Genomic DNA, 25,965 nt, shown 5'->3' on the forward strand with positions numbered 1-25,965 from the left:
TGTGTGTTTTCATACGTTAAAATCAAATTCTCAAGGTGATGGAATTTGGAGGTGGGGCTTTCTGGAGGCAATTAGGATTTGATGAGGCTATAAGGGTGGAGCCCTTGTGAATGGGATTAGTACCATTCAAAGAGTCACAAGAGAGCTTGCTTCCTCTCTCTGCTTTTCACTTTGTGAGGATACAACTAGAAGTCAGAGGTCTGCAACCAGAAAGGGCTGCTACCAGGACTCAACTATGCTGGACTCACCTGTGATCTTGGGCTTCTCAGAAATGTGAGAAATAAATTTCTGTTGTTTGTATACCACCCAGTCTATGGCTTGCTTATAGTAACCAAAACTGATGATGACAACCAGTACTATCCTGATAACAAAAGGAAAGACATCACAAGAAAACTAAAAATACCTATGATCTTATAATTAGGCAAATCAAAGAAATAAAAGTCACCCAGACTGGAAAGAAAGAAAGGAAAACCGTATTTCTAGATGACATGATCTTTTATTTAGAAAATCCTAAGGCATCTACTAAAGAACAAATAGAACTTATAAATGAATTCAGCATTGTTGCAGGATACAATATACAAATCCATTGTATCTCTATGCATTAGCAATTAGCAATCAAAAAATAAAATTAAGAAAATCATTCTGTTTATAATAGCATCAAAAGAAATTGAAACATATGTCCAAACAAAAACTCTTGTACATGAATGTTTATAGTAGCATTATTCATAAGAGCCAGAAAGTGGTTGGGGTACCTGGGTGGCTCAGTCGGTTAAGTGTCTGACTTCAGCTCAGGTCATGATCTCACAGTTCGTGAGTTTGAGCCCTGCGTGGGTCTCTGTGCCGACAGGTTGGAGTCTGGAGCCTGCTTCAGATTCTGTGTCTCCCTCTCTCTCTGCCCTTTCCCTACCTGCATTCTGTCTCTCTCTCAAAAATAAACAAGTATTAAATAAAATGAAAAAAAAAAAAAAAAGGCCAGAAAGTGGAAACCCATGTCCATCAACTGATGAATAAATAAACAAAATGTTGCATAGCCATACAATGGAGTATTGTTCGTAATGTAGAGGAATAAAGTGCTGTTACATGCTACAATATAAAAACCTTATAAGAGGGGCGCCTGGGTGGCTCAGTCGGTTAAGCGTCCGACTTCAGCCCGGGTCACGATCTTGCGGTCCGTGAGTTCGAGCCCCGCGTCAGGCTCTGGGCTGGTGGCTCAGAGCCTGGAGCCTGCTTCTGATTCTGTGTCTCCCTCTCTCTCTGCCCCTCCCCCGTTCAAGCTCTGTCTCTCTCTGTCTCAAAAATAAATAAACGTAAAAAAAAAAAAAAAAAAAAAAAAAAAAAAACCTTATAAGACACTATGTTAAGTGAAAGAAGTCAGTAAAATCACATATTATATGATACTATTTTTACTAAATGTCAAGAACAGGTAAATCTATAGACAGAAGGTAGAGCAGTGATTGCCTATGACTGAAGGAGGGAGAATTGGGGCTTGACTATTAATAGGTTGAGGTATAACTGGTATAATTCAACTATGACTGGGGGTGAAATAACACAAGATCTTGATTTCAAACTTGGACATGGTAAGGTACTCTAAGGTATCTTTGAGACTTCCAAAGGAACATGTAAAGTAAGTATTTGGATGATGGTATCATTAAGAGAAACAAGAGAAAGGAAAACAAATATTACCTAAAGCCTGTTAATTGATATTCTGTATAGATGTCCCACAGTGGTCCCTGTGGATTACAAAGGCAGGTTTTAATTGTTACAGCTAGTTGTAGGGGTGAAATGATGATTAACTCACAAAACCCAGTAGAATGAATATCATTTCATCCTACAGGGAATCCTTTGGAAGCATAGGGGAAATATCTTTCCTTCCTCTTCCTTTGTTTTTTAAATAACAAGTTTGAAAATAGAAGTAATATATATTATCTTCATTCATTTTGGAGTTACTGATGAGAATCAGTGTGCCAGCAATCACAGCCTCATTTCTGCATTTTCTACATTGCTTCTAGAAAACTATCACTGACTAAATTTCCAATGTATGTGGGAACTGGGTGAGAGTTCAGTGATTTATACATTTTCTATATTTCAAATTGTCTTTAGATAACCAAATATCTATGTAAGATATCTATGTAAGAACTTAAAATTCTAGTGAGGCATTGAGATTTTTCTCACTCAGTGATCAAAATTTGATGAATGGGAGAGGATGACTAACTGTACAGGAGACATATTTATCACAAAAATTCATAATTAATTAATAGAAAAATGAAGTATATGGGAAAAATTAAAATACTCTTGAGAAGAATGATTCAACAGTTTTAAGTTACATTTTATAATGCAGAGAGTTTAGATTTGAGACAGACATGTAGTTTGTATCTACATTTATAATTTTGCAGAATCAAGATAATTCTAAACTTGAATTTAATGGCTGGTCTTTAATACATAGCTCTTAAAATTTCATGGAATCATGAGAAAACAAGGGCTGTAATATAGCCCTTATATTACATAATATACTATATATATATATATATATATATATATATATATATATATATATTGCTAGCACTATCTCCTTTATTCTAATGTGATGTTTTTTTCACATTCCTCTTAAGGAAAAAAAAATTCCCAAAGCTTGTCATGTCTTGCCTTAATTATGCTGAATCAATGAAGTGACATTAGAAATATCTATTATTTGGTGATTTCGGTTGTAAATAAAGCAAGGCCACTTTAGGACAAAGTTTTCACTTTGGAAATAAAATGACATTTCCTTAAAATTCACGTAGTTGATTTTTAGCAAATGAACTCCAGTGAATCCTTTTAGGTATATATGTTATAAAAGGGATCCCTGTGGTATGTGTTTAGTAATTTAAACTTATTAATTTTTTTAGCTTAGCAAAGATGGAGAATAACAACTTGTCATTCTCCCCATTGGTTAAACAAGCCCAGTTTTTTAAATGCATTCTCATTTAACATCTTTATGTATTATAAATGTCAAGAGGTATGGATATAAAATTGTAAAATTGATTTTTAAATGAGTAAGCTACTATTATTCCAACTGTTATTATTATGGTAAATATATTTTTGTTTCTCTTTCAAGCAAGGTTACCCATTCACTCTAAAATATTTGGAAAATTCTATTCTTGATTTCCTTCAGATGTCATTTTAAAGTCATAGAAGAAAATCAATCTTGTTACTTCATGAAAATATCAGATATTATATTCAGAATAGCAGAAAAACCTATAAAACCCTTAGGAATAAATTAGATAAGAAACGTACTGAAACTGTATAAACAATAAAAATGATTCCTATACTTAGACACCATCTTTAACAATTTCAATACCTTTGACTATTTCAAAAAATCATTCTTGCTCTTAATAGTCAAAAGTCTATTACCAAATATTAACATGGAAAGCATCCTTAAGAATTAAAGATAACTCATAAATATTTCAAAGAAATATTTACAGATTATTTATTCCTAATTTTACATTGAGTTTTCAGTGCCAAATACTCTTCTTTCAAGGTTACAATAGCATTTTCTTTTTCTTTTTTATTAACATACTTGTGACCATCCTTTTATATATATTTCTAGGCACACACATGCACACAGACACACAAATGCAAACACACACACACACAAGAAAATTACATAGAAAAGGGCTTATGATACATATCATGTTTTTGTCATGAACTTTGGTGTGTGTGTGGGGGTTGTGATGAAGTATCTCTCTCTTCTGTTTTCTCTATTCCTAATGCTACATCTACTCCTGCACAGAAAAATCTATGTTAGAAAGTTGGTATATTTCGGGCTGCCTGGGTGTCTCAGTCAGTTAGGTGTCTGACTTCGGCTCAGGTCATGATTTCAAGGTTTGTGGTTGGAGCCCCATGTCAGGCTCTGTGTTGACAGCTCAGAGCCTGGAGCCTGCTTCCAATTCTGTGTCTCCCTCCCTCTCTGGCCCTCCCCTACTCATGCTCTGTCTCACTCTCTCTCTTGAAAATGAACGAACATTAAAAAAAATTTTTTTAAGAAAGTTGGTATATTTATCCACATGCATATCATATTTATTTATATGCATAAATTTTTAAAAATTTTATATGCATAATTTTTTAAATTATATAAATGGGTCCATAAAATTTAAATTTCTTTATATTTTGATTCCCTCGCTTAATACATTAATAAAAGCTTCCATTGTTAACTGGTACAGCTCAAACACATTTCTTTTATGTTTGAATAGTGCTCCACAGTAAGACTGCACTATAATTTATTCAACTATTCAATTTGTTTTTTTTTAGTTGGGAGTTGTCTTTGTTTCCAGTCCTTGTCTTCATGTACTAAAACATTAAGTACAATATTTGTACTTTATTCTTGTATGAGAATGCTATTATTTCTAGAATATATACCCATGACAAAGACTGGTGATCAAAGTTTATATAAGTTTCTAATTTTGACAGATAATGTCACATATAAAAGGCTGTTACAATTTACATTTTCACCAGTTATAGTAGGAAATGCTTCCTTTCTCACTTTCCTGTCATCAGATATTATCTCTCATTTTGCTTCGTAGCTTATCTCCTTTCTAACTAGTGAAAATGATGTATCAATTTAAATAATATTTCTAATTTTATGGAGGATGAGCATTGCTTCATATATTTATCAGTCACGTTGACTTACTCTTCCGTAAACAGGTCTGCTTATATTTTCTTCCCATTAGTTCCACTGGGTTATTTAACTTGCATGAACCTAGCTGTAAGAGGTTGTGTGTGTGTACGTGTGTGTTTTATATGTATTAAACCCATGTATGCAGAATATGTTCCAAACATTTTCCCAACATATTTTTGTCCTTTCCCTTTGTTTATGGATTTTTCTTTGCAATAAAATTACATGGTTATACCTATGTTAAATTGATAGTCTATTTCTCTCCCTCATGCAATGGTTTTGGCAATGGTATTTCTTCCACTTGCAATATCCCTTCACGTGGTTTTAATATTGCCTCAAACTTTGCTTTTATTTCAGGTTTTTCCAATTTTAGGATCAGATACTTAAAGAATTTGTAAACAGATTTGCTACAGGCTAAAAGTTAAACTTTAAAAACTATTAATTAAATGGAAAACAACAGTAAGGTACAATTTAATGTGCAAATAAAATGCCACCACTTTATGTTACCTTTAGTGATTGTCTTTGATACATATTTTCTCATTACCGTGGTCAAGTGTGGACATGTCAGAAGGAAACAAGACTTTGGTCACTGAGTTTGTTCTCACAGAACTTACAGAGAGATCATGGCTGCAGTTCCACTTTTTCCTCATGTTCTTGGTCATCTACATCATCACCATGGTGGGCAACGTTGGACTGATGGCTCTTATTTGGAAGGATGCCCATCTTTACATGCCTATGTACTTGTTCCTTGGTGGTTTAGCCTTTGCCGATGCTTGTACTTCAACCTCTGTAACTCCCAAGATGCTAGTCAATTTCTTAGACAAGACTGCAATGATATCCCTAGCAGAGTGCATCACTCAATTTTACTTTTTTGCTTCAAGTGCAACTACAGAATGTTTCCTTCTGGTAGTGATGGCCTATGACCGTTATGTAGCCATATGTAACCCCTTGCTTTATCCAGTGATAATGTCCAACAGACTCTGTACTCAGTTGATAATTATTTCATATGCAATCAGTTTTCTGCATCCCCTGATTCACATGAGTTTGTTATTAAGATTAACTTTCTGCAGGTCTAAAATTATTATAATGTTAGAATATTACTCTATGTATAGAATGTATAGAATATACATTATTATAATGTATTAGAATAATACATTATTTCTACTGTGAAATTTTACAACTATTCCAAATTTCATCTATCTGACCCATGTATTAATGCACTAATGATATTTATTTTTGCAGCTTTAATACAAATATCCACTTTAATGACCATCATAATCTCTTATCCTCGTGTGCTCTTCGACATTCTGAAAAAGAAGTCTGAAAAGGGCAGAAGCAAAGCCTTCTCTACATGCAGTGCCCACTTGCTCTCTGTCTCATTGTACTGTGGCACTCTCATCTTCACGTATGTGCGTCCTGCATCCAGTCTAGCCGAAGATCAGGACAAATTGTATTCCCTATTTTACACTATTATAATTCCCCTGCTAAACCCATTTATTTACAGCTTGAGAAAATAAAGAGGCTATAGGTGCCTTGAGATGAGCTACAAAGAAGTAAATAGTTGTCAAGGGAAATTTCAAATTGTTTCTGTTCTCACCCTTTGCATAAACGAGTTCTTAAATCTTACAGATTAGCTATGGTTCTGCCCTTTTACTAAAGAGCTAGTGGTCAGGGTGGTTACTAAGCAATGGGTGAAGGAACCCAGCTTCACACAATGTTTACTTGGATATACGTCCAATTAAAGTTATTACGTCAGTTGAAATGACTCCTACTACTAATTGTTGATTTATTTAAAAATATTGTAATTCCTTTTTATCTGAACATTTACTCTTTGAAAATTTGATATCTGCAAGGGACTCCTCCCCTAAATTCCACTTAATAATTGACAGTAACTGAGGCTGGTGTGTAAATGGGAGTCATTTAGTTCATGACTGATCCTAGCTCTCTGAGCTCGACCTGCATGTTAATAAGGCTCTGTGATGTTTTACCACATCATGATAAAATGATAAAAACTTAGATTCTTGGAAGAAAAATGTTTCTGAAATAAAGGGGAGGAAAATTAATAAAAATGAAGAGTTTGAAAAAATTGGTGCATTTTAATAACAACAGTTAAAAAAAAAGTTGGCTTGAATTAAATAATGGAACATCAAGATTTTAATTTCCCATATCTAGAAGCCCACATACTAACTTTCATACAGGAAGGGCAATATAATATAATGGTATTTTGGAATTGGCAGATTTGGAAATGTCTCAAGACATAGCTTTCTTAGATATTACAGATCTCCTGTACTCTATTTACATGACTATTTTGTTAGCAATAGTAAGTTGGTAAACATTTGCATAGAGATTGCTTTGCTCTCCTACACTAGGTAGATGGCAAAGCGGAGGGCAAGGATGAGAAACTGGTTAAGCATATATGGATGCAGGCAAAAAATTGAGCTAGTGGTCCTTTTTTCTTTAAGTGTATTTATTTATTTATTTTTGAGAGAGAGAGAGAGAGAGAGAGAGAGAGAGAGATACAGAGACAGAGAGACAGAGAAAGAGAGGGCGCACATATGGGGAGGGGCAGAGAGAAGCAGAGATAATCCCAAGTAGGCTCCCTGCTGTCAGAGCAGAGTCCAACACTGGGCTGGAACTCACAAACTGTGTGATCATGACCTGAGCCAAAATCAAGAGTCATATGCTTACCTGACTGAGCCAACCAGGCACCCCTAGACTAATTTATTTTAGTATACTACAATTGACATAGATTCCTTTTTTTCTTTTCGTTTCTTTTTCTTTCCTTTCTTTTCTTTTCTTTTCTTTCTTTTTTTTTTGGCGAGGACTTAATTATGTTCCTTGAGCAATCTGTTTGTTCAAGCACTGTGTTTTAAAAAAAAAGAATTCATAGGAAATAAAAATTAAATTCAAGTTGTTGAAGCAGGAGTGAAAATGGTCCTCTTGTTGAAGTATTTTAAAAGTTATATTTAGGGTTTTTTTTTCTTTAATTCCAACAAACATCAAAATACTTATCTAAAATGAAGACAGTATGCATCATAAATTTATCAATCATTTGACTTATGAATATAAATGAAAATATTCAATTCATTTTAATAGGCTTACAATTTTATTGCCATAGGTTCCCATTAGAAATGGCTTTTTAAAATGTTAGACAACTGAATGCATTCTTTTGAAAAGTTCTATTGACTGCAGAAAACTGTGGTTAATTTTACTGTTTTGGTGGCTAACAATGACACAGGATTTTTAAAAAAAAAATTTAATGTTTATTTACTTTTTGAGAGAGACAGAGAGAGAGTGAGTGGGGAAGGGGCAGAGAGAGGGAGACACAGAATCCAAAGGAGGCTCCAGGCTCTGAGCTGTCAACACAGAGCCCGACATGGGGCTTGAACTCACAACCCGTGAGATAATGACCTGAGCTGAAGTCAGATGCTCAACCAATTAAGCCACACAGGCAACCCCCCTGCCCTGCCGCCTTTTTTTTTTTTTTTTTAAATATCTAATGTGGATATTTTTAATTTATAGGGTAGGATTGATTTTTGCATTACATTTTCCTTACTTTTGATTAGGGCCCTGTTCCAATAATTTACCATTATGTTCTGTTACAATTTTTTAAATTTTTGTTATCATTTTGACAAAAATAAATGTTTCCATGCATGTATGTCTCGACAGTTGTTTTGTTTGTTTGTTTTATTTTTTTGCTTTTTTGTTTTTTACTTTGAGGGCATGGCACTTACATAATGTTTCTAATTTCTGCAATGATATTTCATGACAGAATTATTAAAGGTAGAACCAATTATTAAAAACTTGTTAATCTTTTATTATATGTAATGCTAACAAATGAAGACTTTGTTTTGTAACCACAGTGAAATTATTATACATGACAGAATTAATTGCTTAACATTATTTAATATCAATCTGTGTTCCATATTCCCAATTTGTATCAAAAATTTGTTGTTTCTTTGTTTGAATCAGGATTTAAATAAAGTATATCTATTGCATTTTGATGATGGTTCTTAAATTTCTTTTCATCTATAATAGTTTTCTCTTCCTCCTTTTTTCATGTCATTTATCTGTTGAATAAACTGGTTTGTTTTCTATAGAATTTTTCACATTTTGGATCTGGCTGATAGTATCTTTGTGATAAAGGTAATGTATACTTAGAGAACTGATGATAGAATTAGATCTACAAGCTTACTTAAATCCAGAACATATTAATTTTATTAGCTGTGGATGGCCTATTGTGTGTTATTAAGAATAAAATTTATGATTTTATTTTTAATAAAACTATTCACTTCATCCATATTTTAAAATTTATTTATCTAGAACTAGACAAAGACTCACATAATGGTTTTTACATTTATGGGTTTGGAAGGTTACTTCCCTTTTATCATTTTTTTTCTCACTTAGGAAAATGTAGGTTAGCTAATAATTTTTCTATTTTGTAGGTATTTTAAAAGAATTAGCTTATAATTTTAAAAATTACATCTAAATTTGTTTGCTCTTATCTAATTCTTTACTTTCTCCTAGTTTTAAATTTTTTCCATTGGCTCTCCTTTCTTGTAATATTTTGGTTTCTTCTAGATTTTATATCCATAGTTGAATTTATTGATTTCATTTTAGCTTTATTTTTGATATGGTCTGTATTCTTTTTTTTTAATTCTTTTTTTTTAAATATTTATTATTCTTGAGAGACAAAGAGAGCATGAGCAGGAGAGGAGCAGAGAGAGAGGGAGACACAGAATCCGAAGCAGGCTCCAGGCTCTGAGCTGTCAGCACAAACCCCAATGTGGGGCTCTAACCGACAAACCGTGAGATCATGACCTGAGCCAAAGTCAGTTGCTTAACTGACTGAGACGCTGAGCCACCCTGAAGTTGTCTGTATTATATTATGGATTTTCTTCCAAATGGAATTTAGATGCTGAGTGTTTTGCATGTTTCTGGTTTTCTACCTCTTATTGTTCATATGGAATTTCCATTTATGTTAACTTTCTACAGATCCAACATAAAAACACCAGTTCTATTTTGAATTCTTGTTGCCATATAAAATTTCCAAACAGATGAATCTATTAATGCATTGATTCTTTTTGGTTTCTCAGTCTTTATTCAAACTTCACTCCTATGAACAATTAAATTAAGTTTCTTACACCCATGTCATCTTTGGCATACTGAAAAAGAATTATGAAAAAGGCTGAAGTAATGCCTTCTCCACAGCGGTGGCCATTTGCTCACTGTTCTCCTGTTCTCTTACAACACTCTTTTTTTTCAGATTTGTGAGTCTTGAATCTGCCCCAGATGAAGAACAGGGCAAAATGCATCCTTTGTTGTATATTATTGCAATTCTCTACTAAATCTCTTCTTACACATACAGCAAAAGAAACAAATTTAAGGTGGACTAATAAAATGATAAAGGAATACACATTTCTCAAATAAAATGTCCTTACCATTTTTTCAATTTTTATTTAAATAAGCACAAAACCTAAATGGACATCTTGCACATTGATAATATTCAATGCATTTTTTAGTTAAAAAAAATAGAAAATGTGTAAACTTTATATTACTATGTTATAAAAATATGGCTGATGACTTAAAGCAATTATTAAGTCTTTTAAACACCCAGTCAATTTGTCAGAATTTAAGATTTGTTCTTCAGCTATAGGCAAGAGTGAAGCAATGTTTCAGTTGCTTTCACTCTTATATCATCATCTTAGTAGATGATTATTGAATGAATAAATGCATGAGAGCTCTACTTCCAATGATAACCCATTCTGGAAACAGTTTGAAGCACATGCAAAGTCTTCTAAAAGCCTTCCATAAAACCAAACAATTTCCAGCTGCATTATTCTTGCTTTGTAAGACTTTTATACCCAAGAAATTGTTTGGAATTAAATAATATAAAGTTCATGAGTTTTAAAAACAAAAGTGACTATACACATCATCTTAAAGCATTTCAAGGTAATTACAGTCACCTAAAGAAAAAGTACTTCTAAATAAGTATCCTCCTTGCTGACATTAAAATATTTGTCTAAACATATAGACAAATACATAGCAATACTTTCCACAATAAGTACAGTTAAAAATTTCTGGGAAGTATGAATTACCCTTTTCATTCTGACAGTATCAATGAAAAAAATCATTATTAGAAGTACTGTTTATACAAAATTAATTTTTTAGTAATTACAAACCACTTGAAAATTTTCAGTGTTTCGAATCAGTCTTGTAATAATGGTGTTTCATTTTAGAGGGACTGATTAAATTAAAACTTTATTATATCCTCCTATCTCCTTGTAATTTTTTTCCTTCAAGCATGGTATCCACTGTAAGCTTTTTGACCTCTTTATTTATATTCTTGTATTTTGGTGAAGAATAAAACAAAAATATTTGTCTAAATAAATGAGCAATGATTTTCTGTTTCTGCTACATTTCTTTCCTGATGTATGATTCTTAGACAATAATTCCTACTCTATTCTGTGTTGCTTAACATACATTTTTACAGAAAATTCTGTATATAAGCTAGCATTGTACTGAAAAATAGTCTATTAAACTCTAAGTGCCTCCTATACCACTGCTTCTACTGAGCCTAAAGTAGGTCTGTGGGCCTACGTGTACAGGTGGTACTACGTGTGGGTACCACCTTGACAACAGTGGATTAGAGAAGTCACATTACGCTTTTCAGTCTACAGGCCTCTCATAGTTTTTCTACTGTTTCTGTTTTTGCCATCTTCATGTACATCCATTCTATGCCTAATGATGTATGGGGTCAGGCCATATGAATATGGTTTCTGTCACCATGAATGCCATGTTCAGTTAAGAATATCTGAGACTATAATATTAATAAGGCCAGCTACTCAAAACTGTACTAAAATTTCTGTTTGGGCCAGATGAGTAGTCATCTTATGATATAAATCAGTGGAACACATACCAGGGGAAATATTATCCATTTGTAATTAAACTGGTAGGAGAATAGGTAATGGGCATTTGGCATGTACGTAATAGGTTATTGAGCATTGGAATTGGGGCTTTATTCAAATTGCAAGGACTCAGAGAAGGTTTTTGAGTGGAGTAATTTGATAAGGGCTAAACTATATTTGAATGCATGATCTAATATATGGGCATGCACATTGAATGCTAGACATTATCAATGAACTGAAGAAATACGAGGCCTTAGCCATCCTATAAAATCTGAGAAAAAGGCAAATTAGGTGATAAATTAAATGTCAATCTACCACCACACTCCATCACCCAAACCAATGGAACGTTGTTTCTATGAATGGCACCATTAAGAAAAAATACTGTATCAATAGCAGACTGGCCATCTGATTTCACTGGAACAGTTCATTGTACTGAGACAAAATCACAGCAGTTCCATGGAAATATTGTGTGGTAAATTTATACCAATACATTAAATATTAATTAATTCGTGTCCTAGGCTATAGGGAGGAGAATAAAGCTCTTTAAGTTGAGGCTGTGTCACTTTCTCACTGATCAAAGGTCTGAAGAAAAAGCATTACAATCTCTGAACATGGAACATAAATGGGTCACTCAGAAGGATATTTTCTTTCTTTTAGTACTTGGGAATATGGCTGCTTCTTACATAGGAAAATCTATCCCATAAATTTCCACCTCTCCAATCTCAGTGATAAGCTAAAAAAAAAAAAAAAATTGGGGGGTGCTGAGTTACAACCAAATCAAGAAAGAAAGTATATTTTCTTCTCCTTCCTACTTTTCTACTTCCATAATCTACTTAAATGCTCCTAGAGCCCAATAACCAAAAAATCCTTAGAATTCCAGGCACAATGGAGAATATACTTGTAAAGCAGTTAGGATCCTCTAGTCAAACATCCTCAATTTTTACAAGTGAGGAGTGTTAATGCTATACCACACAGAATTAACAGAGGCAGTTCCTTATAACTTTTATTCTCACTTGAACACGCGAGGCTTCCTCTTGTACATTCAATAAGCTACTACCTGAGAGGAACAGACATCAGCAATTAACTGAGTTCAAAAGTCAGTTGCAGTCATCAGCCCAGGAGTTGTGTTGTGTGAAATGGCAAAACAAATAAACAGCAGCAAAAATTAAAAGTTGGAACAAAGGCTCTGACGCTGGTTGAGTTAGTATTAAGGCGTTCTGAAGGAGAATGAGGGGAATAAAGCTTCCAGCTGAACTGGAAAAGAAAGCCTCTGTGGCCAAGAGTAAAACATAATGCAATGTTTAAAAGTTACTGCTCTGACGAGGAACCACAGGGCCTTTGGTATTAAATTTGCACAATCCACAAAGTTACCCACACACAGCATAATTTTCCCTTTCCCTGAGTGAATTCACAGTTACTACACAACCAGTATTTCCCAGAGAAAGACTTGGAGCTCAAGAGAACTGAGCCACAAATCCTATTATCTGCCAGAAATTTGGGGTTTTACTATCCCCAACCTACATCAGATTTCTGTTGTATGCTTTACTATGTGTAAGTCAGTGAAAGGATAATTTTGCAATTCTTGTTTGTCATTTTCCTATGACCTGTTCCCATTACTACAGAAAATGTAGTGCTAACCAGTGGGCACTCTCAGGCTTCTACCCTGGTTCCTGAGCCCTTGTCAGCCCCATCACAAAAGTGTGTGTGTGCTGCTCACACAGAGGCAAGCATGTCACACAGATTCTGATGGGCCTGGAGAGATGCTGGCAGCTTTGCAGCTGTTTAAGGAGAACTCCTTACATTGGGCCTGGAGAGATGCTGGCAGCTTTGCAGCTGTTTAAGGAGAACTCCTTACATTGGGCCTGGAGAGATGCTGGCAGCTTTGCAGCTGTTTAAGGAGAACTCCTTACATTGCTACACTAACATTAGAAAAACAAAGGGATAAATTCTGGTTTTTTGTTTTTGTTTTTTTTCCTCATCAACATTGCATATGAAAGCCATGGTTTTTAACCTTTTAATTTACTATACATTTTGATTTTTAACTTCAGCTCCTAGATTCTGTTGTCAAATAAATAGACTCATTCTCCCTAAAGAATCTATTAGCTACAATGGACCAAAGGTTGGTACAGAGAATGAATGGATAGGTTTTAGGATGAGGAAAGGGATATATAGGCTTAAGAATTTTGATCTTCTAGGAGTGATCATAAGTTATACTTAAGGGTTTAAATGGAATCTCATCCATGGGTGTGCTGATCTCAGTGGTTTGGCATTTTATAAAGATGATTTTGGCCCAAATTCAGATTTTGGTGGGAGAATATATTAGAAAATACGCAGAGCTTATTAAAAGGATATGTGAGTATTCTAGGCAGGAGATGGAGTTTTCTTGAATTTTGAGAAAAGTGGGTGGTTTCAACAGATATTAAAGAGATAAAAGCCATGAGTTTGATAATAGTTCTGATGGGTTCAAGGCGGGAATTCAGTGTCAAGGATGACTCTCAGGTTTCTTTCTTTAAAAACGGGGTAATGATGATGCCATTAACTGAGAATGGGAAGGCAGGATGAGGGCCACACTTGGTGATACTGTTTACAAAGACTCTGAATTTGGATCTGGACATTCTGAATTTCATGAGTTTTTGAGACATTTGAAGAAACTATCCGGTGGTTGGAATGTGGCAACATCAAGAGCAATAAGAGAAAGGAAATTATTATGACCTAAAAATTGCTCAGGGGTAGTTTGTCAAGATGCCCTCACAGTGAACTCTAACGACACAAAGTATTTCTAATTGTTACACCTGCTATGCCTGGGTTATTCCCCAATTAGCTCACAATGCCCAGTAGAACAGCTTTGCCCCCAACCTACAGGGAATCAATCCATTGGTAACTTTTACTGAGGGAATTTAAAATATATTTTTTTTCTTTTTCATAAATAGATTTGGAAAAGAGTACAAATAAATACCTTCTCCCTGCAGTCGAGGTTTCCAAGGAAAATCTTTGCGCAAGTAATCACTGCTTCATTCTGCACCTTCCACTTTTCTTCATTTAAAGATTTTAGGAGGAAGTACAGCGGATGTGGGTGTGAAAGCAGCTAGAAACTTCATCAGTTTGGCGATTCATAAAGATGTCTCTGGCCCCAATGTAAAGTATGGTAGAGGGAAATTTATATTTCTTCCCTTTAGAAACCCACCATCTTTCCTTCAAGAAACCCATCATTTCTCAATCTCGAAAAGACTTTAAGAAACTGAGTGAGGACACTAGGATCCGTCTAATTTTCATTATTTGTAGTTTTTCAATTTTTTTATTTGATAATGAGACATCCAGGTGAGAAATGAAAATCCTGGTAACCCTATGAGGTTTTTCATTTAACTTCAGGGTAGACCATTCTGGATGCTTGTCATAAATACTAAATGTTTGACTGATGAGGAGACACAAATAATATTTCTTTTTAATAGTAAACTTGAGATAATAGAAAAAGGAGGCAAATGATAAAATGATGATAAAGACTCAAGAATTTCAGAGATTATTTCATACCATAGAAACTTTTCATTGTCAGGCTAAGGACAACTAAATTATGCTGCTTAAACTTCCTTAATTTGTTCATGGAATCATGAAAAGATGAGCTAAAGTCACCAATGATAACATTATTAAGCCCTTTGTTTCCAATGGATATATGTGTGTGCATATATATGTGTGTGCATACACATACACATACACATATATATGTGTATACCTATATGATATAGAGATACATATGGATATTAAAAAGATCTAAGAACTTAATAGCTCTTGACTTAATTATAAAAATAGGATGTATCAATTATGGATTTAAAGTTGGCAAGAAACCTAGGCAGGCTCACTCAGGACAAAACCCCACCTTAGAAATTAAATGACTTGCCCTCAGTGTCTATTAAGGCTAATTTTTAGAAGAGACATTTCAGTCATTCTTGCTGCATGTGCTGTGTTTCTAGGCCTTCTCATGGGTATATGCTTTAAAAGAGAACTTTTTTAATGTTATTTGTTTTTGAGAGAGAGGGGGAGAGAGAGCAAGGGAGGGGCAGAGAGAGAGAGGGGGACAGAGGATCCGAAGTGGGCTCTGTGCCGACAGCAGAGAGCCTGATGTGAGGCTGGAACCCACAAACTGTGAGATCATGACCTAAGCTGAAGTTAGATGCTTAACTGATGGAGCCACCCTTGCACCCAAAAGATAAATTTTTAAAGCTATTTTTTTTCTATTCTCAAGGAATATGGGAAATAACTCCTCATTCTCCCTAATGTTGAACCATTATGAAAATATTGTCTATGGAGCCATTTTAAAGTTAAACAATACAATTTGGGTATATAGGTAGATTTTTAAATGTATTTTAATCAGCAAGAAGTGTGTGTATAAAATTGTGTTATTCATTTTATTTTGGGAAACAATGAATTTACACATCAAATTATAGGTAGATTTTTCTCCTTCTAGGTGATCTAAGAGTCTGTGCATTCACCTCTAAATACCTTGGGATCTCTTCTTTGGATTTGCTTTTAGACAACATTTATAGGTCATAGAACAAAATCAAGCAAATTATTTCGGGGATACATCAAATATAAAGAAAGGAACCTGAAAATGAAGAAAACTATTTAAAAAAAACATTGTGTTTATATATCTAACTTTGTTTACAAAAAAACTTTTGTCTGAGAGAGGGAAATTACTCTCTATGGATGAATTCAGATACAACTGAAAATATTCAAAAGCATATGCTACATAATCCAAAGCCTTTTCTGTATTTTAAAATACAGAAAACCTATAAAATAAAATTTACTTATGATTAATTCCTAATTTTTCATTAAAATATTTATTGCCACCTACTAAATGCAATAGTATTATTATTCCTGTTGCTCTCTTTTTCTCTTCTTTACTATTAAAATTTAAGACTATCCTTAAATATATGTCATTGACCATATATAAATATCTATAATTCTATAAAATAGGATGATTATATATTGTGTTTTTATCAAAAAAGCAGTTTTGGAGGTACTGTGTATTTTTCTCCTCCTTTATTCTCCCCTCTCACCTCCACCAGACAATAAATATTAACAAGCTAGGGTCTATCATTTTATACAATCTTTATGTTCTTATGGTTTTTGCAAATATATGTGTGTGTGTGTGTGTGTGTGTGTGTGTGTGTGTGTATTCACAGATCTACAGAATGGGAATTTTAAGACTCTATTATCTATTTGTTTAATGAGATAATGTTAAATACATTTCTCTGCATCTTATTTTTCTCACATTCTTAGCAATTGTGGAAATTTCTTTCAGACAACTCGTAGATCAACAGCTCATTTTATTGATTTTAGCCATAATATTGGTTAGTCCGGTTATGCCAAAATTTGTTCAACCATTGTTTCATCCTGTTGGTTTACATATTATTTCCAGTCTTTTGCCACTGTGAACAATGTTGTAGACTTTTCTACCTATGAAATATGTTATTGCTATAGAATAGATAGAAGGCATGGGTTGCTGAGTTGAAAAGTATGTGTATTTTTATTTATTTTTCATTATTAAAAAAATTTAATGCTTATTTATTTTTGAGAGGGAGAGACAGAGCAAGCTGAGGAGGTGCAGACAGAGAGAGGAAGACACAGAATCTGAAGCAGGCTCCAGGCTCTGAGCTGTCAGCACAGAGCCTGACATGGGATTCGAACTCACAAACTGTAAGTGAGATCATGACGTGGGCCAAAGTTGGGTGCTTAACTGACTGAGCCACCAAGGTGCCCCTGTGTATTTTTTTTAAATATTACCAAATTGTTTTTCAGTCTTAATAATTTACATTTTTATTAGTAAGGGTGACAGTGGCATTTTCTAAATTCTAACAATCAGATTTTGCTAATCTGAGGAATGAAAAATAACGTCTTATTTTATTTACACATCTTGAATACTAGGGAAGGTGCTCACCTTCCTCACATTAACTCAATGTGTTGACATATTCTGTGACTTGCCCATTCAATTCCATTTTTTTTTCTGTCGAATTACTTGACTTTTCTTACCAATTAGTAATATTTCCTAGCATGTGATAGGAACTAATATTTAGCCTATTATATTAACTATACATATTTTTTCCAACATTTTATTCATCTTTTACCTTGTGAAATATTTGATACATACTTCATTTTCATGTATTTAAACATTATATTAAATACACTTATATCCTTATTTATAATTCGTGGGTTTCTTAGAGATTTTTGTAATATATTTAAATTATATTTATTTTATGAATTTTCTTAGAATATTTAAATTGTTTTTTTTTAATTTTTTACTTTTAAGCCCTTGATCCAGTAACAATTTTAAAACAAACATGGAAAACAAAGCCATTCTTACTTTTTTTTTCTGAAATAGGCAAATGTAACCATAATATTTTCTCAATTGAAAAATCACCCATGTACTATATTAAATGCCAATACATATAGTTGAATCAGTCTTTGGAGTCTTTATTTGGTTTTACTATTATATTTTCCTATTTTCATGTCATATTATATTCTATTAAAGGCTTTATGTTGTAACACCACTGCACACTTAACTTTGTTACTGTTCATATTTTCCTTGTCTCTTCAAAATAATTTTATTTTATAAGAACTTTATGCTTATGCTATTATGTTAAAAAGCAGTTAGGATTCAGGGGCACCTGGGTGGCTCAGTCAGTTAAGTGACCAACTCCTGATTTTGGCTCAGGTCATGATCTTGCAGTTTGTGGGATCGAGCCCCACACTGAGCTCTGTGAAGCCTGCTTGGGATACTCCTCTCTCTGCCCCTCTCCTGCTCAGGCTCTGTCTCTCTCTCTCAAAATAGATAAATAAAAATAAATAATCTTAAAAACAACTAACTGAATTTAATTTCTAGCTGAAATTGAATTCTAACGACATATTTATAATACTCGGTCTTCTTATCTGAGAACATATTTTGGCTATTTCTTTAGAAATTGTGTAATACTTTTCGGTAAGTTTTACAATTTTATTCACAAGGTCTTATATATGTTAAAAATATTTCAATGTATTTTAAGGTGTATGGCTATTATAATTGATATATATCCTTTTTCTTTCTTGCTTGCACTGAAAAAAATCTCGTGATTATTTACGTATTCATCCTGCATCTGGTACTTATTAAAGTCATAATGTTATTTGTTTAATTATAACACTATAACATTAGTAAAAATATTAATTTATCTCCCACAATTTTTATGACATTTCATTATATCTTTGTTATATTTTGTTTTCATATCTTAGATGTATTGAAGTTTCTGAAAAATACTGTACAGTAATGGTCAGAGTAAGCATTTCAATCTGTCCTAATTTGAGGAAGATGCTATATTGTTTAGAATGTGTGCTATTGGCTTTGATTACTCATCTCTAGCATATTTCAAAAGCTTAATTCTATTTTTAAAGCTTTTATAACTAGAAGATGATTATTAAATTGAAATTAATTTTTTCCAAATTAAAAAACAAAACCACTTCTCTTATACAACTAATAAACTCTATATATAATAAATTATATATAATAAATATGTATAAATATAAATACATAAAATAAATATACATAATAAATTCCATATATATGGTGTGTAAATGGTATATATATATATATATATATATATATATATATATTCCCCTTAATTTTGAGGAACAGTTGCCCAAATACATATTGTTTGTAAAGAATACTGAAGTGTAAAGATAAATGTTCTGGTTAAAAGGGATATGTAACTAAGCAAGATACATTTATTTGCAAATAAAATGTGATTATTTTCACAGTCTTTTATGACTCTGTTTTTCACTTATTCTTCCATTTCAGTGATCAACTTGAGTGAATCTGATGGAAACAAAACACAGGTGATGGAGTTTGTTCTCATGGGACTTACAGATCTTCCAGGGCTGCAGGTCCCCCTGTTCCTGGTGTTCTTGGTCATCTACCTCACTACCATGGTGGGCAACCTCGGACTGATTTTTCTCATCTGGAAGGACCCCCATCTTCATACCCCCATGTACTTACTCCTTGGCAGTTTAGCCTTTGCAGATGCTTGTTCCTCCACCTCTGTGACTCCCAAGATGCTGATGAATTTTTTATCCAACAATCACTTGATATCCCTGGTTGAATGCATCACCCAATTTTATATTTTTGCTTCCAGTGCAAACACTGAATGTTTCCTTCTGGTAGTGATGGCCTATGATCGCTATGTAGCTATATGTAATCCTTTGCTTTATCCAGTGGTGATGTCCAATATCTTTTGCATTCGGTTATTAGGTGTTTCATATATTATAGGGTTTCTTCATCCTATGATGCACACCAGTTTGTTATTTAGATTAACTTTCTGCAAGTCCAATGTAATACATTATTTCTACTGTGAAATTTTACAACTGTTTAAGATTTCCTGTACTGACCCTAGAGTTAATATGCTCTTAATTTTTATATTTTCAGTCTTTATACAATCTTTCACCTTTATGACTATTATCATCTCTTATTCCCATGTCCTCTTTGCCATCCTGAAAAAGAAGTCTGAAAAGGGCAGGAGCAAGGCCTTCTCCACATGCAGCGCCCACTTGCTCTCTGTCTCTTTGTTCTATGGCACTCTCTTCTTCATGTATGTGCGTCCTGGGTCTGGCCCAGCTGAAAATCAAGATAAAATGTATTCTGTATTTTACACAATCATAATTCCCCTGCTAAATCCTTTTATTTACAGTTTGAGAAACAAAGAGGTTATAAATGCCTTGAGGAGAATAATAAAATATAAATAGTTCTTAAGGCAAAATTTAAACTTGCTCATTTCAAACTGTGCAAAATGCAAGGGGTCTGAAGTTATGAAAAGTAGCTTTGGCTTTATAAGTTTAACAGAAGGCAGTGTCTAGGGCAGTTTCTGAGTGCTGTATGATGAAAGCTTCATTGGGTATTTGTTTCAATGTAAGGAGATCTTAATATCACACAGAATTGAATCACTGATTAAAAATAGACCACCTTTAAGAAAACTAAGCATTTAAAATTTGTGATTTTTGACTCTTTGTACATTGCCTCTAAATTAGATATAATAATAGTTTGTAACATGATTGTAGCAGATATTTATGTTTCTTTGCTTGAGGCTGGAATGCCTGAGCCAAGATAATTGTCCAAAGCCTGTATATCAAAAGTTTTGCTGCTTCTCCAGTTTGCATTCTGACCAACAGTGTAAGAGGGTTTCCCCTTCTCTTTATCCTCAGCAACACCTGTTGTTTCTTGTGTTGTTAATTTTAGCCATTCTGACAGGTATGAGGTGGTATCTCACTGTAGTTTTGATCTGTATATCCCTGATGATGAGTGATGTTGAGCATCTTTTCACGTTTCTGTTGGCCATCTAGATGTCTTCTTTAGAAAAATGTCTATTCATGTCTTCTGCCCATTTTTTAAGTAGATTATTTGTTTCTCCCATGTTGTGTTGTACAAGTTCTTTACATACTTTGGATATTAACCCCTTTATCAGATATGTCATTTGTAAATATCTTCTCCCATTCCAAAGACTGCCTTTTAGGTTTGTTGATTGTTTTCTCAACTGTGTAGAAGTTTTTATCTTCTTTTTTAATGTTTTTTTTTATTTTTGAGGAGAGAAAGCATGAATGGGGTGGGGGGAGTGAGGGAGACAGAATCTGAAGCAGGCTCTGCGCTGTCCGCACAAAGCCAACGTGGGGCTTGAACTCACAACTCACAAACCGTGAGATCGTGACCTGAGCTGAAGTTGGACCTCAACTGACTGAGCCACCCAGGCACCCCAGAAGCTTTCTATCTTAATGAAGTCCCAATAGTTTATTTTTGATTTTGTTTTCCTTGCCTCTGGCAACATGTCTAGTAACAAGTTGCTATGGCTGAGGTCAAAGAGGTGGCTGCCTGTGTTCTCCTCTAGGATTTTGATGGCTTCCTGTCTCACATTTAGGTCTTTCATCCATTTGCAATTTATTTTTGTGCATGGTGTAAGAAATGATCCAGCAATGCTCTCCTAGGTATTTCCCAAAATGATATAAAAATGCAGATTCAAAGGGATACATGCACCTCAATGTTTATAGCTGCATTATCAACAATAGCCAAATTACGGAAAGAGCCCAAAGGTCCACTGACTGATGAATGGATAAAGAAGATGTGGTATATATATAATAGAATGTTACTCAGCCATCAAAAAGAATGAAATTTTGCCATTTGCAATGACATGGACATAGCTAGAGAGTATTATACTAAGCAAAATAAGTCAGAGAAAGACAAATAACATGATTTCACTCATATGTAGAATTTAAGAAACAAAACAGATGGATATAGTGGGGAAATAAAAGAGAGGCTAAACAGGAAATAGACCCTTAACTACAGAGAACAAACAGAGGGTTGTTGGAGGGGAGGTGGGCAGGGGGATGGGTTAAATAGGTGAAGGGTTTTAGGAGGCCACCTGTTGTGATGAGCACTGGGTGTTTTATGTAAGTGATGAATCACTAAATTCTACACCTGAAACTAATATTACACGGTGTATTAATGAAACTGGAATTTAAACAAAAACTTGAATGAAAAAAAAGTCTTGCTGCCTTTCGATTGTTCAGAGACTCAGATGAAGTGACTTCTTAGAGGAAACTGTCCTGAAGAGAAAACTTTCTTTGTAGTGAAGAAAATATTTTGAAAAGCACAGAATATAAGAGAATGGTGGATATTATTGAGAAGAATCTTAACTGGGATAAAATAAAAAGTAGACAATTAATTAAAAGTATGGCTCAACTGTATGAAAATACACAGTATATTTTATCAGGGAAATTATAGGCAATATTGGTATTCAAGAATTTGTAGATATTGGAAGATTTCAGGATATATCTCCTCAGACATTAGGAATATGCTGCATTTATCTTTTCATGTTTAATCATGCAGAAACATAAGTTTCCATAGTTATTGCTCTTATAATCTCTTACATGTCTATTACTCAAGTAAAAATAATTTACTTCTTTAGTTAGACAATGAAACATATCTTAATTTGGGTAAGTGCCACTATGGAATATTTTTTTTTATTTCTGAAATGATTATAAAAACTTTCAGTGTAATATTTATTTTTCTTTCATTGGCTACTCTAAGAAATATGTAGTGACTTTCTCCATTGGACATATGAATTTAAAGGAACTCTAAAGTGGCAAATGTATAATTTGTTTCAATCTGTAATATCTTTGACTACCTATTGCCACTGCAAAATATCCAGGTGATGGCTTGATATTGGTGAGCAGTAAGGAAGAATTAAGAGGAAGAATAGCATATTCAGAAAATCTGATGTACAGACTTAACAGGAATGCAAGCTAGGAAGATGTAAGGCTGAGGACTGAAGCCAGCACTGTACAGGTCCTCCAGCATATTTTAGATAATCTTTGACTTTTTGACAGGGCACAAAGAGTACACGAATGTAAAATGATTACATCAATGTGCTTGGCAATCTAAACAGGAAGAGACAAGAAGAGGGTACACATTGAAGAGAGCTGAAATCACAATTTCTACAAATCAAATACAGTATTAGAAGAAAATGATCCTTATCATATAAATGGAGGTACTTAATAGAGGCATCTTGGTGCTGATGGAGATTTAAATGACTATTCTATGTTTCTGCAAGGTCCTATGTCCTCTCTTCAACTAGGCAGAGGGAAAGGTTTAGATTTGTGAATAAGGACACTATTATTTCAAAATACAAGTGCTGTGAAACCATATAATATTTAAACTAATAAGAAAATTTAACATATTGGGGTATTTATTGTTTAAGAGTATTTTAGGGAAGAACCTCCTACTGAAGAGGTTCTATGGTGCATTTACAACCTTTCAGCTGGTGACTCTAAAAGTGGCAAGTCAGGATCAGTCTGAAATACATATCATCAAGCCATTTCCTAGAAACAAAGGAAATCTTAGATTCCTAAGCTAAACATCCTCAATGGATAGCATTTATCCATATTCACAAGGATATGTTCGTGGTGAACAGTCTCAGACTCTAGGGGTAAAGAGACTATCTACAACCTTAAAGACAGAGACTGGATTACTACTAAAAGAAAGATATGTATGGTAGCATTTTGTCTGTTGCACTGAGACTACAAAGACAATGAAACCACATTTATAAACTATCGAGGGAAAAATAATGGGTTCCATAAATAGTATTGAGACAAACTGTATGCAGAGAAACTGTGAATGGCTGGGTAGGCTGAGGGCACTGCTCAATTCAGGGGCAGTATTCATGACACAATATTGTGTGGCTGACTGCCTTGTGCATAAGATGCTATAAGCAATGGACCAATAGATGATGATAATGTGACTGGTAACTGTATTGTAAGTATATGTTAGAGTTTAAAGACTCAAAAATAAATTAAATAATATCCCATCAATCTTAACAGAATTTTGGCAAAAATCAGAGGATACTCTCTTTTAATTAAGAGGCCCTGTGATAAGTGTTATGTAGTATAAACTGTACGCTATAACTCACTTTGAGACAGTGTTTTCTGCTTTTCTAAGCCTATAAAAGCAAATTTCATCATTCCTTTGGTTATTTGTGGACAAGTCACAACTTTAGTTTTTTGAGAATGGGTTGCTTGAGAGATATTCTGACCTGCTATGATAGCTAGTGCTGAATGGCTCATTCACTGTCAATCACAAGTCACACTGCCCACTGATTCCTACAGATTCCCTGTCGTAGATACTGTTGATGGTTGCCCATATCTTTTTTAGCTGTACATCTGCATCTGAGGGCTTTCCCTCATGGCCAGAGCGATTCTACCCTCACTTAAGGCAGACTAGAAAACTGAGAAGTAAATGTTCTTTTTAGAATCTCTTCCAGATCATCTATCAACCAATGACTGATGGGAGATGGTGAGTAAATACCCTCAATTCTTTGTCCTTTGGTTGATATAATGCTTTTGAAATTCATGCCTAATGATGTTTCCAAAAAAAGATTAAGCTTGAGCCCACAGTTGTAATTTTTTTAAATTACTTTTTATTGGCTACATTCCCTTTCCTGTCTCACTTTCTCACTCATCAACTGTTCCTAAATAAATTACTTGCACTCAAATCATGTCTCAGGGTCTGGAAGAACATGAAGATGCCCTTATTCTCTTAAGGTCATATTTTATATTTTATACAGGAATCAGGCATGCCTGTACCATCTTATTTCAATATGACACAATTATTACTTGGTATAACATTATTTGAAGATATATTGTGATTAATTAAAGTGATATACTGTATACTGTAAAGGAACCACCAAAAAATAGACAATGTATAAATAGTAAGCCAAAGGTGGATATAAAGTGAAATCACAAAAAGCCTCTATTAATCCAAAAGCAGTCAGGAAAAGAAAAGAAGGAGAATGAGGAACAGATGCAATGGACATAGAACATCTATCATGTTAGCTAAAATGGTAACTTTTAACCCAACCACATCAATAATCTCATTGAATATAAATGGTATTATATACCAAATATAAGACATTATCTGATTGGATTCAAAAGCAAGATCTAATCATACACTGTTCGAAAGAAACACATCAAATATAAAGTCTTAGATAAATTAGAAGTAAAAGGATAGAAAACAGATCCATCATGCAAACACGAATCAAAAAAAAAAAAAAAAGCTATAGCGGCTATGGAGCAAAACAGACCTTAGATCAAGGAATATTACCAAGGATAAAGAGGGACATTGCAAAATTATATAGGGTTATATAGGGTTCTATAGGGTTCAATTAATTAAGACAAAATAATACTAAATATGTAAATACTGAACAATGGAGCTTCAAAATACTTGAAGAAAAACTGATAAAGTAGAAATGAGAACCAGACAAATTCACAATTATAGATTAAGTTTATAGTACTCCTTTTTCAATAATTTATTTGGCAATTAAAAACCATCCTTCCAGGGACACCTGGCTGGCTCAGTCAATGGAGCACGTGACTCCTGATCTCGGGGTTGTAAGTTTGAGCCCCATGTTGAATGTAGAGATTACTTTAAAACAAAATTAAAAAAAAATGTCATCCTTCTAAATACCCATATGTCAAAGAGATAGTAATAAGGGAAAGAATATATTTTAAATAAAGTGAAAATAAAAATACAAATGTTTAAGTATGTGGGATATAGGTAAAATAGTGCTTAAAGAGAAATTTATATCATTAAATGCTTATATTAGAAAATAAAAATAATTAAATTAAGGTTAAAACTTCTACATTAAGACATTATAAAAAGAACAAATTGAATCCAAAGAAAACAAAAAGAAATTTATAAATTAAGAACACAAGTCAATTAAATTGAAACAAATATTATACAGAAAAATCAATAAAATGAAAAGCCTGGTTTTTATTTATTTTTTTTATATCCAGTTTCTCTACTTCTTTTTTTTATTATATGAAATTTATTGTCAAATTAGTTTCCAT

The 25,965-nt window shown here is 33.6% G+C and overlaps 2 protein-coding genes across 2 annotated transcripts; both read left to right on the top strand.

The window, feature by feature from the left end:
* The first annotated feature begins 5,212 nt into the window (after positions 1 to 5,212).
* Positions 5,213 to 6,193, top strand: LOC109266251 (olfactory receptor 5AC2-like). The gene is given in 4 exon segments (XM_019448097.2): positions 5,213 to 5,739; positions 5,798 to 5,846; positions 5,848 to 6,162; positions 6,164 to 6,193. Coding segments are annotated over 4 exon segments (921 nt in total).
* A 7,924-nt stretch (positions 6,194 to 14,117) lies between these two features.
* LOC109266214 (olfactory receptor 5AC1-like) lies at positions 14,118 to 20,319 on the top strand. The gene is made up of 2 exons (XM_053904156.1): positions 14,118 to 14,220; positions 19,379 to 20,319. The coding sequence occupies exons 1-2, from the start codon at positions 14,118 to 14,120 to the stop codon at positions 20,317 to 20,319; spliced, it is 1,044 nt and encodes a 347-aa protein (XP_053760131.1).
* The last annotated feature ends 5,646 nt before the right edge of the window (positions 20,320 to 25,965 follow it).

Source organism: Panthera pardus, unplaced genomic scaffold, assembly GCF_024362965.1.
Source record: "Panthera pardus isolate Hobbes unplaced genomic scaffold, ASM2436296v1 HiC_scaffold_16, whole genome shotgun sequence".
NCBI classification, from domain to species: Eukaryota; Metazoa; Chordata; class Mammalia; order Carnivora; family Felidae; genus Panthera; species Panthera pardus.

What these genes read in the sequence shown, in the direction of transcription:
- LOC109266214 (XM_053904156.1), top strand. Translation starts at nt 14,118, where the DNA reads ATGAGGGCCACACTTGGTGATACTGTTTACAAAGACTCTGAATTTGGA. An exon ending in TTTGAAGAAACTATCCGGTG is followed by an intron (nt 14,221 to 19,378) that starts GTTGGAATGTGG and finishes CTTCCATTTCAG; the next exon opens with TGATCAACTTGAGTGAATCT.